This window comes from Lepidothrix coronata, unplaced genomic scaffold (assembly GCF_001604755.1).
Source record: "Lepidothrix coronata isolate B3197 unplaced genomic scaffold, Lepidothrix_coronata-1.0 Scaffold41, whole genome shotgun sequence".
NCBI lineage: Eukaryota > Metazoa > Chordata > Aves > Passeriformes > Pipridae > Lepidothrix > Lepidothrix coronata.
The window spans coordinates 4,210,321-4,227,452 of record NW_016690221.1 but is presented as its reverse complement, the minus strand read 5'-3'; the positions used below and the strand labels follow the sequence as shown (position 1 = coordinate 4,227,452).

At 44.9% G+C, this 17,132-nt stretch overlaps 1 protein-coding gene across 4 annotated transcripts in view; it reads left to right on the top strand.

The window, feature by feature from the left end:
• Positions 1 to 17,132, top strand: part of POLR3E (RNA polymerase III subunit E) — a 28,165-nt gene that overhangs the window by 6,383 nt on the left and 4,650 nt on the right. For all 4 annotated transcript variants that reach the window (XM_017813481.1, XM_017813480.1, XM_017813479.1 and 1 more), the window contains exons 4-18: positions 57 to 134; positions 1,664 to 1,779; positions 2,056 to 2,138; positions 2,830 to 2,937; positions 3,392 to 3,441; positions 3,732 to 3,851; positions 4,406 to 4,491; positions 5,501 to 5,545; positions 5,630 to 5,721; positions 6,462 to 6,582; positions 8,109 to 8,190; positions 10,570 to 10,629; positions 11,578 to 11,735; positions 12,025 to 12,089; positions 13,576 to 14,072. In XM_017813481.1, the coding sequence (XP_017668970.1) occupies positions 57 to 134; positions 1,664 to 1,779; positions 2,056 to 2,138; positions 2,830 to 2,937; positions 3,392 to 3,441; positions 3,732 to 3,851; positions 4,406 to 4,491; positions 5,501 to 5,545; positions 5,630 to 5,721; positions 6,462 to 6,582; positions 8,109 to 8,190; positions 10,570 to 10,629; positions 11,578 to 11,735; positions 12,025 to 12,089; positions 13,576 to 14,072 (1,761 nt within the window). The remainder of the gene's footprint in view (positions 1 to 56; positions 135 to 1,663; positions 1,780 to 2,055; positions 2,139 to 2,829; positions 2,938 to 3,391; positions 3,442 to 3,731; positions 3,852 to 4,405; positions 4,492 to 5,500; positions 5,546 to 5,629; positions 5,722 to 6,461; positions 6,583 to 8,108; positions 8,191 to 10,569; positions 10,630 to 11,577; positions 11,736 to 12,024; positions 12,090 to 13,575; positions 14,073 to 17,132) is intronic.

Below are 17,132 nucleotides of genomic sequence, written 5' to 3'. Positions count from 1 at the left end.
TGAAGTTCTTTGATCTTTAAATGAAGAGGGGTTCATGAAATGGATTTGTTTTCCAGTATCCCATTCGCCCAGCTTCCATGACGTACGATGATGTTACACATTTGTCAGCGAAGATAAAACCAAAGCAGCAAAAGGTTGGTCACCATTTGAGTCCAGTCTGTAAAAGCTGTGTTATGTTGTGGAGAATGTACTTAAGGAAAGCATATTCTGCTATTAAGCTGTGTTAACCATGCAACTACTTGCAGGACCAGATCTCTGTGCTTGGAGGTCTGGGGAGTCTTTATTGTGTCTGAGGTAGAGTTTAGAATAAGAGTAGTTTATAAGTCGTGATGGAAAACCCACTGTTTTAATAGAAAATAGAATAACTCAAGGAAATGTAGTTACTAATGCTAATTCAGTTGGTAGATGCTTGTGTGAATACAGCTTTAAAAGTGAATACAGTTTAAAAGGTCTTTACAGTATTCAGAGAAGGGTTGAAGAAGCATTGAGCCTTGGAGCCATGCTCTTGTCTTTCAGTGTCAGTGCAGGTCTTGATTGCTCTCTTGCCTGGCTGTGACTCATCAGGAGTCCTTTTGAAATCAGTGGGGTTTTGTATAGGTAGTGAAAGTACAGCCAAAACCAGAGCAATTGCACTTGCTTGCAAATGTATCCCAGAACTGTGGCTATTATTTTAAAATGCCTTATTTAAAAACTGCAGCAATAGATGTCTGTGTTACTAGAATTTGGTTCTGGGAAATGATTAAGGAGAGTGCTTGGGTGAACTTTGGAGTTAGGATGCATGTTGTGTTCAGGAAGTCTTCTGTTAAACTTAGCAAACATTTGCATTGTAAGCATTGTGCAGGCCTTTGTAAATACACTGTCTCGTTCAGGGGCTTGAAACTAGTTCAGTTTAGGAATAGCATAAAGGGGAAGAAAAATAAGACAGTAGCTGTGATGCACAATAAGGGCTTTGGCACTCCCTGAGGAAGACCATGTACTGTATTGTCACAGTATATAAATAAAAATGCGATGCAGGAAAATGCTTTTTTTTTGAACATTTGTCTGAAGTTTAAAGTTTAAGGGAGGAAGTAGTTCTTGTAATTAAAGGCTTGGAGCTTGTTAGAGTGCTTTGACAAATGAAATCAGGAGTGACTATGGAGTCAGTACTAAGTGCTGCAGTCTCTGACTTAGCAGAAGCGAGGCCTTTGCATCTGAAGAGGACTGAGCTTCTTCATACTGCTTGGAACCCAAACTATAAGGAAATACATCTTAAGGGAGGTTCTGAATGGATCCTCAGAGACGGGAAGGCTTGAAGGATGTTGCTTGTGCACTTGATCTGTACTGATAAGTAAACTAGACTGATAATGTAGTGGCAGGTATCCAACAAAGTGAAGGTGTATTTCAAGGATGCCTAAAGAACTCTGTTTCTTCTGATCCTGTTCATTTACATGGGAGTTTATGTATCTCCAGCTTGTTGTTTAAATGTCCCCATCCTACAAAAACCCATATATATGCTGCTCAGCTCTCTGCATGAGATTTGCCCTGTGGATTTGAATGATGCTGCTCGTGTGTTTAAATTCACTGTAAACCTAGGGAAATGTTAGGAAGTGTGGGTTTGGGTTTTAATTGATGTATTTGGGGTTTTGCAATGGTAATGGGCTGTCTTACCTCTCATATTCTTTAGGTTGAACTTGAAATGGCCATTGATACTTTGAATCCCAACTACTGTCGTAGCAAGGGAGAACAGATCGCTCTCAACGTGGATGGCACATGCACAGATGAAACAAGCACCTATTCCTCGTAGGTGTCCTCTTTGCCTTCCTTTCCTTTTTGTGGTGAGCACAGAAATCTGTATGTCCATCAGGACTTCAGGGAGAGCTGTACAAGTGGCTGTACAGTCACGGGGGCTGCTGTGAATTCTGAATTGCAAACAAAAATGTGTGTGTGTGTGTGTGTGTGTGTATATTTGCTGCAGTTGTTGATAGTCCATTTTGAGATGTGGTGGTTTCAGACCTCTAACATCTGCATACCTCATTGCCTGTGGAAGGCCATTTCACCACCCTCCTCTGTCTGCAGGAAGCTGATGGACAAACAAACTTTCTGCTCTTCCCAAGCTGCCAGCAACGTTTCCCGCTATGCAGCTGCTGTTTATAAAAAAGGTAAGTTGCTTTTGCTTAACCCTCACCTCAGTGAAACATGCTCATTTCAGGGTTAAGATAAGACCTGTTTGATCTTTTTGTCTTCAGCCTATGTTTTATGGAACTCAGTGTCCCAAGTGTCCTTGAGAAAGTCTTGCAAAATTGTAAATATTACATAAGAACACTGGGTTTGTAGATGCCTCCAGAGTCTTAATAGTTCATGGTGGCCTGAAATAATACACGTTTGTAGCATGAATTTATCATTGTTATTTATATTACGATCTTCATCTAATTTTGTCTGTCTCAGTTTCCTGTTCAACTATTTTTGCTCCTCTTGACTGCCCATGCCATCACAGAGTTTTGCTCTGGTGGTCATCTCAGGTGACAATATGTAGGTTGTTTTCAGTGATGACTATTTTACAAGGAGTCTCCTGAACTACAGGTCAGGCCTGACCCAGAATGTGGCTCTCTACAAGATCTGGTTTCAACACAAAAAGAAAAATAACAGAAACAAGTCTTGGTCTTTCATACTGCTTTGAAATCCTGAGCACTGGATGAATTTTTCACTTCAATCCCTTTTTACGTTTTACTGTATTAAATATTTATGCTCAATTGAAGCTGTGGCTTTACAGAGGCAAGGAGATAATGAAAAGTGCTGTCACTGTGCACTGGAAAAAAATCAATTTTAACCAGCGTTAATTCTCTTTTTCAGGTGAACTTCACCTGACTCCACTACATGGAATTCTTCAGCTGAGGCCAAGCTTCACCTACTTGGACAAGGCTGATGCAAAACACCGAGAAAGAGAAGCTGCTAATGAAGGTAAATGCTGTACAAATTGTGTTTTCTTTTAGGAGGTGAGATACAAGTTCTCTTTATAATTTTACTCATGAGAGTCATTCTATTCTGAAGGTGTTTTTTTCTGGCAACGTACTGGTTATTATGTTTTGCTGATCTTGTTTTCAGTGTAGCTGCCTAAATGCTTTTGTGGGCGTGTTGTGGGGGATTGGCAGAGGGATGGGAGGTGGTGGGTAGTGACAAAAGGTGGCAGGAACTGTGTCACTGCTGCCGCTGCAAAGCTCGTGGCAGCAGTGTCTCCCATCACAGGAGCAAGTGTGCTGCTGTCCTACATTGCATAGTTTGGCAAGCTGGGATTGAGCCCATGGTTATGGAGCTCCCAGTGTCCTTTCTTCCTGCATGGGCCCCCAGACAGTTCCAGCTTGGCTTTGGCTCTTTTATTGCAGGGGTGTGTTTATTCTGGTGTATTTTTTGGCAGGTGGTGATTCATCCCAGGATGAAGCTGAAGATGATGTTAAACAAATTACTGTATGTCCACATTTTCCTTTTTATGATGGTTCAGGTAACAGTCACAAGACAGAATGACAATTCACACCCAAACAGAAGGACAGGAAACCTCAGTTAGTCCTGGTGACCCTGGGCTTGAGAGGGGGGAAGCGAGGTGGACTCCCCCTTATTGCACAGGCATAAAGATGGCACTGAAAGCAAGGGTTGGAGCTAGAGCCCCATGCTTGTTACTTATGTAGCAAATAAATAATGCAGGTGGGTTATTTTTCTGAGGGTTTTGGGGCTGTATTTAATGATGCCCAAATCTCCAGGTACGATTCTCCCGCCCTGAGACCGAACAAGCTCGTCAGCGGCGTGTCCAGTCCTATGAGTTCCTGCAGAAGAGACAAGCAGAAGAGCACTGGGTTCATCTGCATTATTATGGCTTGAAGGTAGGTGTGTGCTGGCTTTGAGGAGGCTGCCTGGGCCCGAAGGCTCAGCCGAGTCAAGAACTGTTTTTAAATCTGGGCCCATGGGAATCAGGGAATCTTCAAAAGATAATGAAGCTTGGAGAGACCCTGCAGTGCTCTGTACCCCCTCTGCTGGATAATGCTTTTGGGGTCTCCACACTGCAAAAGATTTAAGACTGAGAGTTGGACAAACATAAAGGGGAGTCTGAGTACAAGAATCATTCAGGCCTTGTATTACAAACTGGACTCTGTGAAAGACTTGGAGAGCCCAGTCAGTCGAGTGTGATAAATGCTATTTGTCTGACCCACATCCATGTCTGTCAGGAGATTTCAAAGTCATGGCAACAGAAATGTTCCCACATCACATGAGCATTGTACAAGAAAGTGAAAGCAGAACGTCAGTTAGTGAGGTGGAACGTTTGAATGGTGCAGTAATGACAGGGGGGTCATAGTTTGGAATGAGAAATCCGGCTCTCTTGGCATTTTGTGTGTTTTCAGGATGTGATAATGACACTTGTTTTTCTCCGTGTCTCCAGGATAGCCGTTCGGAACATGAGCGCCAGTATTTATTTAGTCAAGGTCATGGCCTTGCTGAAAACACAGAATTAATTAAATCTCCCAGGTAATGGTTTTCCTACAGAAATTGCAGTCATTTGTTGGGGTTATTTGCAGAGTAATAAGCGAGTATATTCTTTAAAAGTCTGTTCTTTGTTAATTCTATGCATGATAAAAATTGAATTGTTTAAAAAAATAGAGAAAGAAACTATTTTTTAACTCATTCAGGTTGCTTTCTTTGTTTCCCTATACTCTGAGATTAAAACTTCTCCTTTGCACTTGGGGTTGTAGCTTCTTGTGTGTTATCACAACCCTGTGTTGTTGGCACTGCGAGTACTGCAGAGGAAAATGAAAACAAAAGCTCCTTCTAGTTAATATAAATTGATACTCTGAAGCCAGTAACTTCCACTGATAGCAAATCTCATAAAACTTTCTTTTGTGATTTGTGGAGACAACAGAAACTACTTGAAATGTGTCTTGGTGACTGCAGCTGTACAGGAACCTTCCTACAATGCAGTCAGTGATTCTGTGTCATCTAATACAACCATGGCCCAAGTAACAGTAAATTTGCAGGCTCTGGCTCTGTTTAATGGTGTGGTTGTGTTTCTCTTAACATTAAACATCAGTGGATCAGTGGTAGGTGTTCTGAGGAGTCCTTTGGATCTGATTCTTTCCTCACAGACACTGGTAGTTAATTACTTGGGTGGGAGTTTTTGCTTGTTGCTGGTCTGATTCTCTGTCTACAGGGCTTCACATGATCCCTCAGATTCCTGTGTCAGAGCACCTGTGTTTAATGTATTTGCTGTGCAGATCCTCTGTTTGGGCACCTCTGTGTACAGAAGAGCTGGGATTCTGACTCCCATTTATTTCATATCTTTGGGCAGATGAATGTCAATAGCTTTTACTAGTATTGAGTTTACAGAGGAAGATGGGAGAGGAAAGGGGAGAGCTCTCTTCAGGCTGATGTTTGTTCTATAGAGTCACACAAGCAGGATTGCCCTAAGAGAGAAATTACTGTACTTAAACCTGGGAAGCCCAAGACAAGCATTTTAAGGATGTGTTTCCTTTTTTTCTAGTGAATATTTAATGATGCTGATGCCTCCAAGCATAGAGGAAGAGAAGTAAGTGTTTGTACATAATGTTCAAAGTCCACATTGGCTGGATGCTCTTTTTCATGGGCTGCAAATCTGTTTGTTTATCTGCAGTGACAAACCAATGGCTCCAAGCAATGTGCTTTCTATGGCCCAGCTGAGAACTTTACCCCTTGCTGATCAGATTAAGATCCTGATGAAGAACGGTTTGTAGCTTTTGTAATACATTTGCTCTTTACTTTTTACTTGCTCTTGACTTTTAGTTGCCTCAGATAAGGTGCATTTCCCAGCATTACCAGTTCTGTTGCCTCATCAGACAGACTGTCTGGCTCTCTCATTCCCTGAAGAATCTAAATCCCAAGCCTTTCCTTAAGAAGAGCAGTGACAGTCAGTCTGACTGCTGATCTGTACCTTTGCAGGCAATTTACTCCTAGAAAAATTTCTAATTTGATGATACCTTTCTGGTACACTTATTTCAGCAGGTATCTCCTGGAATGTGGGGTCTAAATGTGAACAACCTGCACTTTGGGACTTCCCAGAAAGTTTTCAGCAATGACACCTCATGAGTGTCATCTAGGAATTTTAATTTAAAGTCTCTTCAGAGTTACTATCTGATAAGAGCAAATCCTGAGGATTTTGCCTCAGGAGCTTCCTGTCTTGACAGGTACCTCTGTTTACAGCTATTGCCAAAGGCATAGATTTATTGTTTTTAATTATTATTTTGTTAATATATTAATTTGTGACCAGTTAAGCCAGCCAACTTTGATGCAACTTGAGGAGGTATTTTTAGAACAGAAAATGCCTTTAGCACAGGGAGGGACTTAGGTTTTAGGTTTTTCCTAAGATAAAGCCTTGACCACGAACATCATAAATCGTAGTTGCTGGATCCATAAACCTGTGACTGTGCTTTGAGGAGGCCCTGGGCCGGTGTGTGTTTGCCTTGCAGTGAAGGTGATGCCGTTCGCCAACCTGATGAGCCTGCTGGGCTCGGGCACGGACTCCACGGCAGTTCTGCGCTGCGTGCAGCAGGTGGCACTGCTGGTCCAGGGGAACTGGGTGGTGAAGAGGTAAGGCCGGGCTTTGTCCCTGGGCGGGGCCTGGGAGGAGGGTCGGGACAATGGGCTTTGTTAGCTCAGCCTCGTGTCCCGGAGCATCCCTGTTCTTACAGCTCTGCAAAGCCTTGATTTCGTGTTTGCTGCTTTTAGTGCAGTCAGACGTTCAAAATTCAAGGAGTTCTTAAAATGTTAAAGGATAACGCCTTAGTACCCACCCCAGCCAAAATTATGGCTGAGCAGTGATGTATCTGTGTTTGCATTTGAGTTATGTCAGGGGTTTGATCTTGTCTGCACTCATGTTCATTTGTGAGAGAGCTACCCTGAATTGTTCCAGAGATTAGTGTCAACTATAAATACAGAAAATGAAACCAGTGTCAGCTGTAGTATTTCTTAGCAAAATTCATTCAAATAAGGATGGGCTTTGTGCAGTTCCCTGGCTGTTCATAAATGGATGCTGCTCCTGTCAGCTGAAAACTATCCTCTAGAAGGCATTACCCCTTTAATAAATCAAGTGTAGGGGTACTGAGTGTACCACGTGGTTTGGATTCTGTATCATCCTCCCGTTTGTTAGGACAAAGCATCCTACTGGGAATTAAGTCAAAATGCAGTATGATTTTTTTTTTTCTTTTTACCTGGGTGGAACCCTGCATGCAGAGAATTAAAGTCTCTGGAATAGATGTCTGTGTTAAGATGAGTGGCATCAGCTCCCAGTCCAAGTGTGCCAGCAGGATGTCTCAGCCATTGTGATACAGGCCTGGATTAGCAATGTGACCAGTTTTTACAGCAACCCTGCTGTCCCTCCAGCTGTTAGAGAAGGAAGCTGGAAACAAGTTAAAAGCCAGTATATTAGCATTCAGATTGTTTTGAGGTTATAGCTGATTTTTTTCTGCTAGTCTGAGGAGGTTGTGTGTGTGCAGTGGATGTGGTGTTTGGGGTGGGCGGGCACAGAGCAGCACATGCACACATCAGAGAGGGGACTCATTTCTGTGGCCTGGGTAGGATCAAGATCGTGAACCTGGGTTGGATGAGGCTTTGGAGAGCATGACACATGTCATTCAGTTGGTCCTGCAAGCAGACAAGGACTTGGGGTAATACTGGTCTCGAGCAGGATGTATTGTTCTCTGAAGCCCTTGATTGCTGAGGAGGAAATAAAAAACTCTTATGCCTGTACATCAGCATTTTGGCTAAATGCTGCCTTCAAGGCTATGTACCAGGTTAGCCTAAGCATTTCTTAGGATCATCCTGGTCTTGTTTACACTGATCCAAAGGAGGCTTTGCAAGAACAAAGCAGAGCTTGTAGCTGTGTTGCACACACCTGTAGCCACAAGGCTGTGCTTTGCTGGTATAAGCCTTTTTGCACAAGTGTAATTGCAGTGGTGTAATTACACCAATATTAATGCCTTTAATGAAAACCATGCTTTGGGTAAAGGTATAATTTAACAGCAGAACAGGGAGGGCATGTTTGTTATGTTAATCTTCACCAATGCCGTTTTTCTGGAGTACCTAGTAAGTAATCCCTCTTCCTTTTTAATTAACAGCGATGTCCTGTACCCAAAAGATACTTCTAGTCCCCATAGTGGAGTTCCTGCAGAAGTGCTCTGTAGAGGGAGAGACTTTGTTGTAAGTATAAGAGCATTTGTTGTTTTTGAAGGAAAACACAGGTGAATTTTGCCTGAGAGGCCAGTGTTGCAAAACTCTACTGTCCTACTGCAGAAAGGTGTTTTCTCCAAGGAAGTTATTTGTGCTTTAATCCTGAAGGTATTGTTACAAGTCTGTCATGGGAGTGTTGCTGTAGGCTGACATTGTGGCTGGCTGGCAGGTTCAGGTCATCTGTCATTAGCAGTATTCATCCCTCTCTAACACAAACTGTAGAGCCACTATCACATTGCCCCCACAATGCAGGGCTTACAGAACAGCCAGGACCGGATAATAAAGTGCTTGTTTCTCCAGCTCTATTTCCGTGGGCACAGGACTCAGGAGGGCAGTGTGAGGGCTCAGGAGGGCAGTGTGGGTAAGCCTTGTGCTCCCTGAGCATGCACTGTTGATCTTTAAAAAGGACTTTATTCCTCAGAGCTGCTTATCAGTGAAAGGACTTTGTTCCCAGGCACCTTTTGTGAGCAGTAGCTGCACATGGAAGTCGAAATGAATACAGGTCTTGTAAACGCACACGTAACCACAGCAAAAAGGAACAACCTCTGCATTGTGTTTATTTTCTCTAACCATGGAAAGAATTAAGTTCCTAAGTGGTTCCTAAGTTCATAATCAGTTTACGGCTTCTGCACCATCAAATTGAATCTGATGAGTGCGTGGCTCTCATTTTTCTCAGTCAGACCTGACTGTTCCCCTTGTTTTCAGAGTTTGTTCCTGAGATTTAGCTCTGAGCAGGAACGTGTTGTACAAGAGACTTTAAGTGTATTACAGTACTAGTGTGAGATCAAACTGATGGTGATTGAGACTGACTTTTGATTGTGTCTTGATGTCTGCCCAAGACACTGCCATATGGAGACCTGGATTCAGGTGTGACCCAGTGACATAAGTCTTTAGGACACAGCAGATTAGGTGACACGTCGTGCATAAAGTTCTAGGGACCAGAATTATTCTGCTCAGTTAAGTAAGCAGGAGTGTTTTAACATTTAAGATAAAAAGATAAGTTATTTTCATTTGAATTATGTCATATATACCTTGTGTGAGAAATGGATCTGTGTTGATCTTAAGGGCAGGTAATTTGCTGATTAGTGCTAGAACAAGGAAGTAGTTAAACTGTTAGAAAATAGCAAGCATCAATATTTCTGGCTTTCAGACAAGGTGAAATGTCTTGTAATAAGGCTCAGAAGTAGCATTTGGTGCTGTATTGCATCTGTGGAGAAAATGTGTTCTAACGTAAAGAGTGAACTTTATATGCCTGAATATATTTGTGTAAAGTAATTAATAAGGTTAAAAAACATTTTATGGCCAGTAGTGACTCTTAGTGTCCACCTGTTCGATGCTGTACTTTAGTGGGGAGGAAAAGTAATTTGTGTCTTATCTGAAAGCTTCTGTGTTTCCCCAGATTCTCACATAATAAATTCAGGGGACATGAGTACCCTTGGCCCTGGCTGAATGTAAAGGGCATAATGAGAAGTGGTTGCCTCAGAGCTGTTTGCAGGGACACGTGATAGATCTATTTCCTTTGGGCAGCAGCTTCTTGTGCTTTAAAAGAGAAGTATCCTGTGCCCTAAACTGAGTAAGGTGGGTTTGTGAGAGAGCTCAGTCAGAGAGGAGGATGCAGAGATGACGTTGTAGGCAGGAAGAAATTGGCAGTAATGAGATTTGGAATTCTTAGCAACATTGCTAATACACACAGACTGAAAGAGGTTGGAGTCTGTTTAAATGGAGACAGGAAGAAATTAAAGGTCATATTCAGGCAGTCTTCTGCCCAACTCTCTCTCCTGTTAGCGTGCTCTCAGCAGCTGCCTCTCAGGGTGTTGGACTTCAGGAGCTGTTCTGCAGAGCACCAGCTTTCCCTAACTGGGGACAAGTGTGTGAGTGACAGGACATCTCAGTAGAGCTGTGAGTGACTCTGAGGGCATGGAAGAAGGGGCCTCTGCATTAACAGAAATGCATGAAGAGCTTCTCTAGGTTGATGGTGAGGTGTGTGGGAAGCTTAGCCTCAGGTGTGCCTTCTGGAGTCCCAGCATCACTGCAGTGGGGGTTTCTTTTTGTTTTGAAGCTAAATGGAATTTGAGTTCAAGATATTCTTCATAGCTTTTGTAGTCATAGGTTCACCAAGGCACACCATGGGCTCTGAAAACTTTTGATACTGTGTTCTTGGCCATTCGAGGACAGAAGGGGCCATAAAATTTTTCTTCTTTACCTGGCTGAGAATCACCTACTTCCACATTCTTGAAAGGAATGGGGGTTTTATTTTTCTGGTAACATCATTGAACAGGGTCATTACTAAGTTCAGTAAAGAACTGCTACATACAGTTCTGAGGTTTTTCTCCTTTGTTCCCTTCCTAGATGTGGAAGTTCACACAGGACCGCTGGGTTGTGAGAAAGGAAGTAGCAGCAGTTACAAAAGTGAGTGTGGGGGTTTTTTTTTATTCCTAAATCACAAGTTGGTGATAAGTGTTGGGCATTGTGTGGGTGTTAGTAGTGGATGCTGCTCCAAGCCTTTGCTCAGGTTCCCAGTGCCAGCACTGCTCTTCAGGCACACCTGCATTTTAACAGGTATAGTTACCTACTTTTTCTAGAAACATTCTGAGCAGCTCCCACAGTTACCACAGCTCCAAGATTGGCCTGGTAACTGAGCCACTGAAATGCATCATGTCCTCTTATCTGACAAAGTTCAAATTGAGCTGACTGATGGTGCACCAAAGCAGATGAGAGCTCATGCAGCCCACACTGGCTGCTGTACTTTGGATGTGTTAGAAAAGAGCAACTCTTCTGTTGTCAGTAATGAATAAAAATTTTAAAGCAACTCAAGCACCTGAATATTCTGTTAAAAGTGGCAAATGGAAGAGAAACATTAAGTAAAAATGACAAACCCCAGTTTCGTTAAAATGCAGTAAAATGATAAATCACGAGTCAATTTATGCACAGACCATCTATTTTTGGAATGTAAGATCCAGTGCTGCTTAAAAAGCTGGGCATGTGTAGGTGCAGCATGTCTGGCCTGCAGCTCTAAAATAAGATTAACATTGTAGAATGTGCTTCTCTTCACCATCCAGTCTTTTCATCTCAGTTTGGAAACTCCCTTTTCATCGCAAAACATGCCACAGGCTATTTGGCTCCAGGTGATTAATCACCACTCTCTCTGAAGTCCTGTGCTTTTAACAGTGTGTGAAAGTGTTGGTGCTGCAGAGAAGGATGAGTATCTCTGACTGAGCTGGGTGTGTGTCCATGGAGGTGCCTCACATAACACCAAATCAGCCCAGCTCTTCCTGTCTCATGGCACACCACCCATTGCTCCATATGTCCTATGTAAACTGACTTCCATATTATTTATGCTTTTTCCTTTTCTTTTAGCTTTGCCCAGAAGATGTGAAAGACTTCCTAGAGCACATGTCTGTGGCAAGAATAAACAAAGGTTGGGAGTTCATGCTCCCTTACGATGAAGACTTTGTTAAGAAGCATCCAGACATAGTTCAGAGGCAACATATGCTGTGGATGGGCATTCAGGCCAAGTAAATGACTTTCTGTATTTTGGGGAATAAGCTAAAACCAGAGAACTGTCTAGTACAGAAAAGGTTTTGTAGACATTGATCAATAATTTGATCTGTATTGCCTTGAAGTTTCTCCCTCACAGGTCCCAGGCAGTGGTGTGGTGGGGGGTGTCACTGCATCATTCAAGTCATTCCTAGTTCTTGGCTCCCTGGAGAAATGGAATGTTCTAGTTAATGGCTAAAGCTGGCATGGCTGCATGCAGGCATAACAACTGAAACTGCCCTGCTGTGTTGTGTCTTTGTCTTTCAGATTAGAAAAGGTCTATAACCTCTTAAAGGAGCACTTGGCACCAAAGAAACAAGAGGCACAATCAGGTAAATGGAATTCTGCTTGGATCATCCATTCATATTCCTGAGCAATGTTTTGGAGTTCCTCTCTGGTTTTCAATGTGGTGGGGACAGGTCTTGTTTAATGCTTTTTCTTTCTTGCTGTTTCCTCTGGGTTATTTGAGGCAGATCTTGGTCTGTACTACCATCACTGGTGTTGGGGTGACACAAGCCTACATGTGACATCCTTGTAGCAGAGCAGGGAGGATTCCCTGGTGCTGGGGCTCCACTGCTTGACACTGTAAAATCAGCTGGTTCTGTTATCCATTTATTTAAGGCAGCCTGTGGGGTGTAAGCAGCTCCTGAAGAGAGGACAGACAGGGCCAATGCACAACTAACTCTCCCCTCTCAGTTTGCAGCCTAATGTGCATGAGATGATTTTTTGACTTCCCCTGATGTGCTCTGGGCTCTCTAGTGTGGTTGAGGGCGAGCAATTACTGAAGGATGTGTTTGGCAGGGACTGGAGGGAGGTGTGAAGCTGTCTCTGTTTGACATCCCTCTCCACTGTGTATGCCAGTGAGGATATTAAAGGAGCTGCTCCATAATCCTAAAAGATTGTGAAAACTTGAGATTCCAGAGAGTTTTAACTAGGTATTTGGCTCCTTGCCAGACACTGGAGCCAATGAGGAGTATAAGCAGAACTGACAAACGAGCATATGAATCCATTTCAATACCCGGTGTCTGATCTGCTCGGAAGGATTAGGTGTTGGGTTATTTGGAGAGGATTAGCAGCCTAACAGCAGAGAAGATAACAGCATGTGTGCTGGGCATGCTTTTGCCTTGAACACAGCACTCCTTGCCTTGGCATTGAGACTGGATTCCTCTGCTGCCAACACGCCCCTTCCTTTCACCTTCGGATAACGGTGTGGAGAGAGAAGAGGTGCAGGATAACATGGGAAAGAACTCCCTCCTGTTCCTTTCTCCCCATTACTGGGTAACAGTACTAAGAAGAGGGTCTCAGGCTCTCACACTGTGTACCTCATGCTAAAAGAGTGTTCAGGTTCACTGTTAACCCCTTCATGCTCCTCCCTGTACCTGTGGGACATCCCAGTGCTGGCTTTGGCAGTGACTGCAGCAGGGCCCACCAGCCACTAGAGAATCCTAAAAAAAAAAGAAAAGTTGTTGGACAAAGAGGCATTTGGGTCACATTTTGTGACAAATGTGTGAGCAGTCTGTAGACTGTTTTCCTAAATTATGGAAAAGGCCCTGGTGATCAAACAAGTGCACTTTATCTTTGCTTAAGGTTCCTTGACTGGAACACTCTTCCCCAAGCATTTGGCTTTAAAGAAACAAACACACACCCCTCCAAAAAAACCCCCACCAAAAACTCCCAAGACTAATGTAAAATTTAATCAACAGACATAAGCAGATGATGTTTCCTGGTTTTATTTCACCAAGAGTCTTTCAAGAAACATTCTGCAGGACTGGAGCCCTGGTTATGGTGAGATTTATGGCATCTTTTGTTTCTCACCAGCTCATCCATTGCTGGTTTCTGGGGAGCAAAGAGTCAGCATGGCTAAAGCAAAAGCCAAGCAGAACTACGGGCAGCTGGAGAAGGAGTTCCAGAGGCAGAAGGCAGAGATGAAATCAAACGACACCTTGGCCAAGATGGATGTTCCCAATATCCGCATCAAAGAGGAGCCTGTGGGTGCTGATGAGCCCATGGACACCTCGGCCTTTGAGGGCCTGAACAACGGGCTGGTGAACGGCCTCCACACGGCCGAGGGCTCCCCGGAGCCTGTGAACGGCCACCTGCCCGGGGGCTGCATCGACCGTGTGGCCCAGGAACTGAAGGCCTTTGTGTCCTCCACGTTTAAGAAACAATTTGTGCTCACCCTGAGTGAGCTGAAACGGTTATTTAACCTTCACTTAGCCAGTCTGCCTCCAGGACACACGTTGTTCAGTGGCATTTCGGACAAAATGTTACAGGACATGGTCTTGGACACTGGCTGCAAACAGATTTTGGTGCCTGTAAGTATGGGTTTCCCCTTGCTGTACTTTGGGGAGGGGCTTTGTGGGGGGCAGTTAAACATCTGTGCCGTGAAATGTGTGTCTCCTGTGCTGGGGGAGCACAGAGTGCTCAGAGTAACTGTCCAGTATTGGACCTGTTGGAGCTGCTGGAATTCTGTCTGGTGTCCTACTTCTGTCTGGCCCTGCACCTTGCTCTCCTGTGGTCTGTGCATAGCTTAGTTGCCTTTGGGGCTCTGTTTCCACATCCAAGGTGTTGGGCCACAGCAATTCACTGTCCCAACTTGCTCCTTTTAACAGGATCTAAGGCAGTCCCAGATTCCCATCAGCTCTCATGGGATTGCACAAGCTCCTTTTCCTGGGGACAGGGACACAGCTGGGAGAGGAAAGGTGACATTGACTGCCTGGGAGCAGGGAGCCACACCCAGCAGAGCCTCTGGGAAGCGACAAGCTGTATCTGCAGCAGGTTTCTTTGGTCAGACTGTTTCCTCCCAGACTGTGCAGAGGTGTCTGGTTCTTTGTCTTTATGGAAATGACATGTGTGATTGCGTGAGGCAGAGCAGGTCTGTGTGCCAGTAGATTGCTTAGGAAAGGAAAAGGAGTCTGGCATCATGGGAAAGAGCCTAGAAGGAAATTAATTTTACAAGACATCTGGCACTGCTGATTGGGTTGCAACCAGAAAGAGCTTGGGAGCAGCTGCCTTTGGGGAGAGAGGAGAAGAAACGTGTGAGCTGCTCAAAAGGGCAGGAAGCAGGCGGGCTGGGAGAGCCTGGAGCATGGGAGCTGGAACTTGGCTAAGGAATAAGGGTTTCTACAGGGGGGCAGAAATAACATGTTCAGTCGTGTGCAAAGTACATGTTGTGGCACCTGAGAACCAAGTAACAGACTTGAAATGCCACTGGGGAGAGCACTGATTGTGGCGCTTTCTGCTCCCTCTCCTGACGGCTTCCAAATCCTGGGGTGGTACTTGCCTGGAACTGTCTCAGTGCTGGCCAGGCTCTCCTCTGCACCTGGTGTAATGTGTGTGTTTGCCATATTGATGGTAAATAGCTGAGGTCATTCCTGCTGTTACTTGGGACTGGAAATTGTTTGCTTTGGAAATTTTGGGATTTTGGAAATTTTTTCATTCACGTGAGGAGTGAAAGTGGGATAGTTTCTTTTTTAAAAAAAAACCAAACTAAAATCCTGCTGAAGAGAGGTGGTTGATACTTCCTTCTGTCTGGAGAACTGTCACAGGAGACCTGCAGAGGTGCAAAAGTGGTCACTGGAGTGTCTCTTTAGGAGACCTGTGTTCTGCTGGCCCAGAATTTACTGCAACACTTGAGCCTGTGCTGCTGTCAGCAATGTAAATCCTTCCCTCCAGCCTCCCCTCGGTGCTCTCTGCAGATGGCAAAGGTGCTGGGGCTGGTTTTACTCTTTGCATGGGCTCAGACACTTTGGTGTTTCTTGATTGTTCCCCTGGACAGTTTTGTCAGAACCCAACAGGGCGTCTGAACTCGGGGACAGCCTGGAGGGTTGTTTAGCCTGGGGTTTCATAGTTACTCATTAGTTTTCTGTAATTGAAAGTGCTTCGGTGATAAAAATCAATGATCTGAGGTAATTAAAATGATGTTCTGTGGGGGGTGAAGACACTCCTGACTTGAGTACTGCCCTGTTATAGAAAACCTGTGGCTGAAAATGGCCATTGAAACCTTACCAGGGGAATGCAGGATTTATTACAGAGCTGACCAACTGCACCCCGGGGTATGAGATAAATAGTATTTGTGGGGAGCCAGAAGAGGTGCCACTCCAGCTGCAGAGGAGGCTGTGGGGATGCCTGCAGGGTGCTGTGCTTGCTGTGCTTTGTAGCCTCCTCGGGTGGGAGGGAAAAGTACACATGAGGAAACAGCAAATCCTGGGCAGATGCAGCCCAGAGAGCACAGAGAGGGGAGGGGAGGAGAGGAGAGGCATCCTGGGCACACACTGGTGCTGAGCCTGGAATCCTGGGCACACACTGGTGCTGAGCCCCACGGGAATCCTTTGTGCAGGAATGTGGCTCCCGAGGATCTACACCCATTTCCTGCACTCTGGTGGGGCTGGTTGGCTCCTGCCGGGAAAGTGGCAAGGTTCTGCTCAAATCCTGAGGATATTTTTGAGGCCTCAGGAAATGATGTAACTCCTGCCTGGCTGGGGTGACAGGAGAGGGTGCAGCCCTGCTCTTGGAGAACCCTTCAGGCTGGTGCCGATTCCAGGCTCCTGGAGAGGGGAACTCAACTGTTTACCCCTAGGATTATTCCAGCTGATAAGTTTTTTCTGGCACACTCAGCCCCTTCCATCTGGTTTAGCTATAACACTGCTCGAGTGAGACACGTCCCAGAGCCCAGAGCTCCTCCCAGGGAGCTTCCCTTTAACGTGGCAGCCCCGGGGACCCGGGACAGCAGTTCGGATCCCGAGAGCCCTGCACCAGCTCCAGGGGCTTAGAGCAGGAGGGGGCACAGGCAAATCTTTTAAAGAAGGATTTTAAGGTAGCAGAGAGCTGTTTCAAGGTGAGGCTGGAGAGATCAAGGTAACATAAAACAGCAAAGGGGCAGCAGGTGGCAAGACAGTGAAGCTGTTTGGGCAGAGCTGTGTCTCCGAAGAATCCCTGATGGCATTTCCCAGTCCTGTGAACAGGGTGCTGTTGGCACCAGTGTTTGCAGCAGTTTGCAGAGGAAGGCTGAACGGGAGGAGGAGATTCTGTGGGTTTTTCTTCCCAAATAAGTATTGTGTTTGTTTGGAAGCCGTTTCCTCCCAGAATGGCTGGATAAACACAGCTGTGTTTCAGCCCTGTGGCCGAGGCAGGAGGAGTTTGCACTTCTGGGCTGTGCTGAGTCACCTTCTCAGAGCCTGGCAGGTTGTGTCCAGGTGCTCCTTGTGCCGTGCATTTGCCATTCCTGCTGCAGCTGTTGTCTGGAGGGAACCTGAAGTATTTTATTTTATCTGTACTGAAAGTGTACGAGAGAGATTATTCCTTAAAAACAAGTGGCCTTACAAGAAGAGAATTATGTCTGGTTCTGCAAGCCTAATAAACCTGAATCCTGGCTC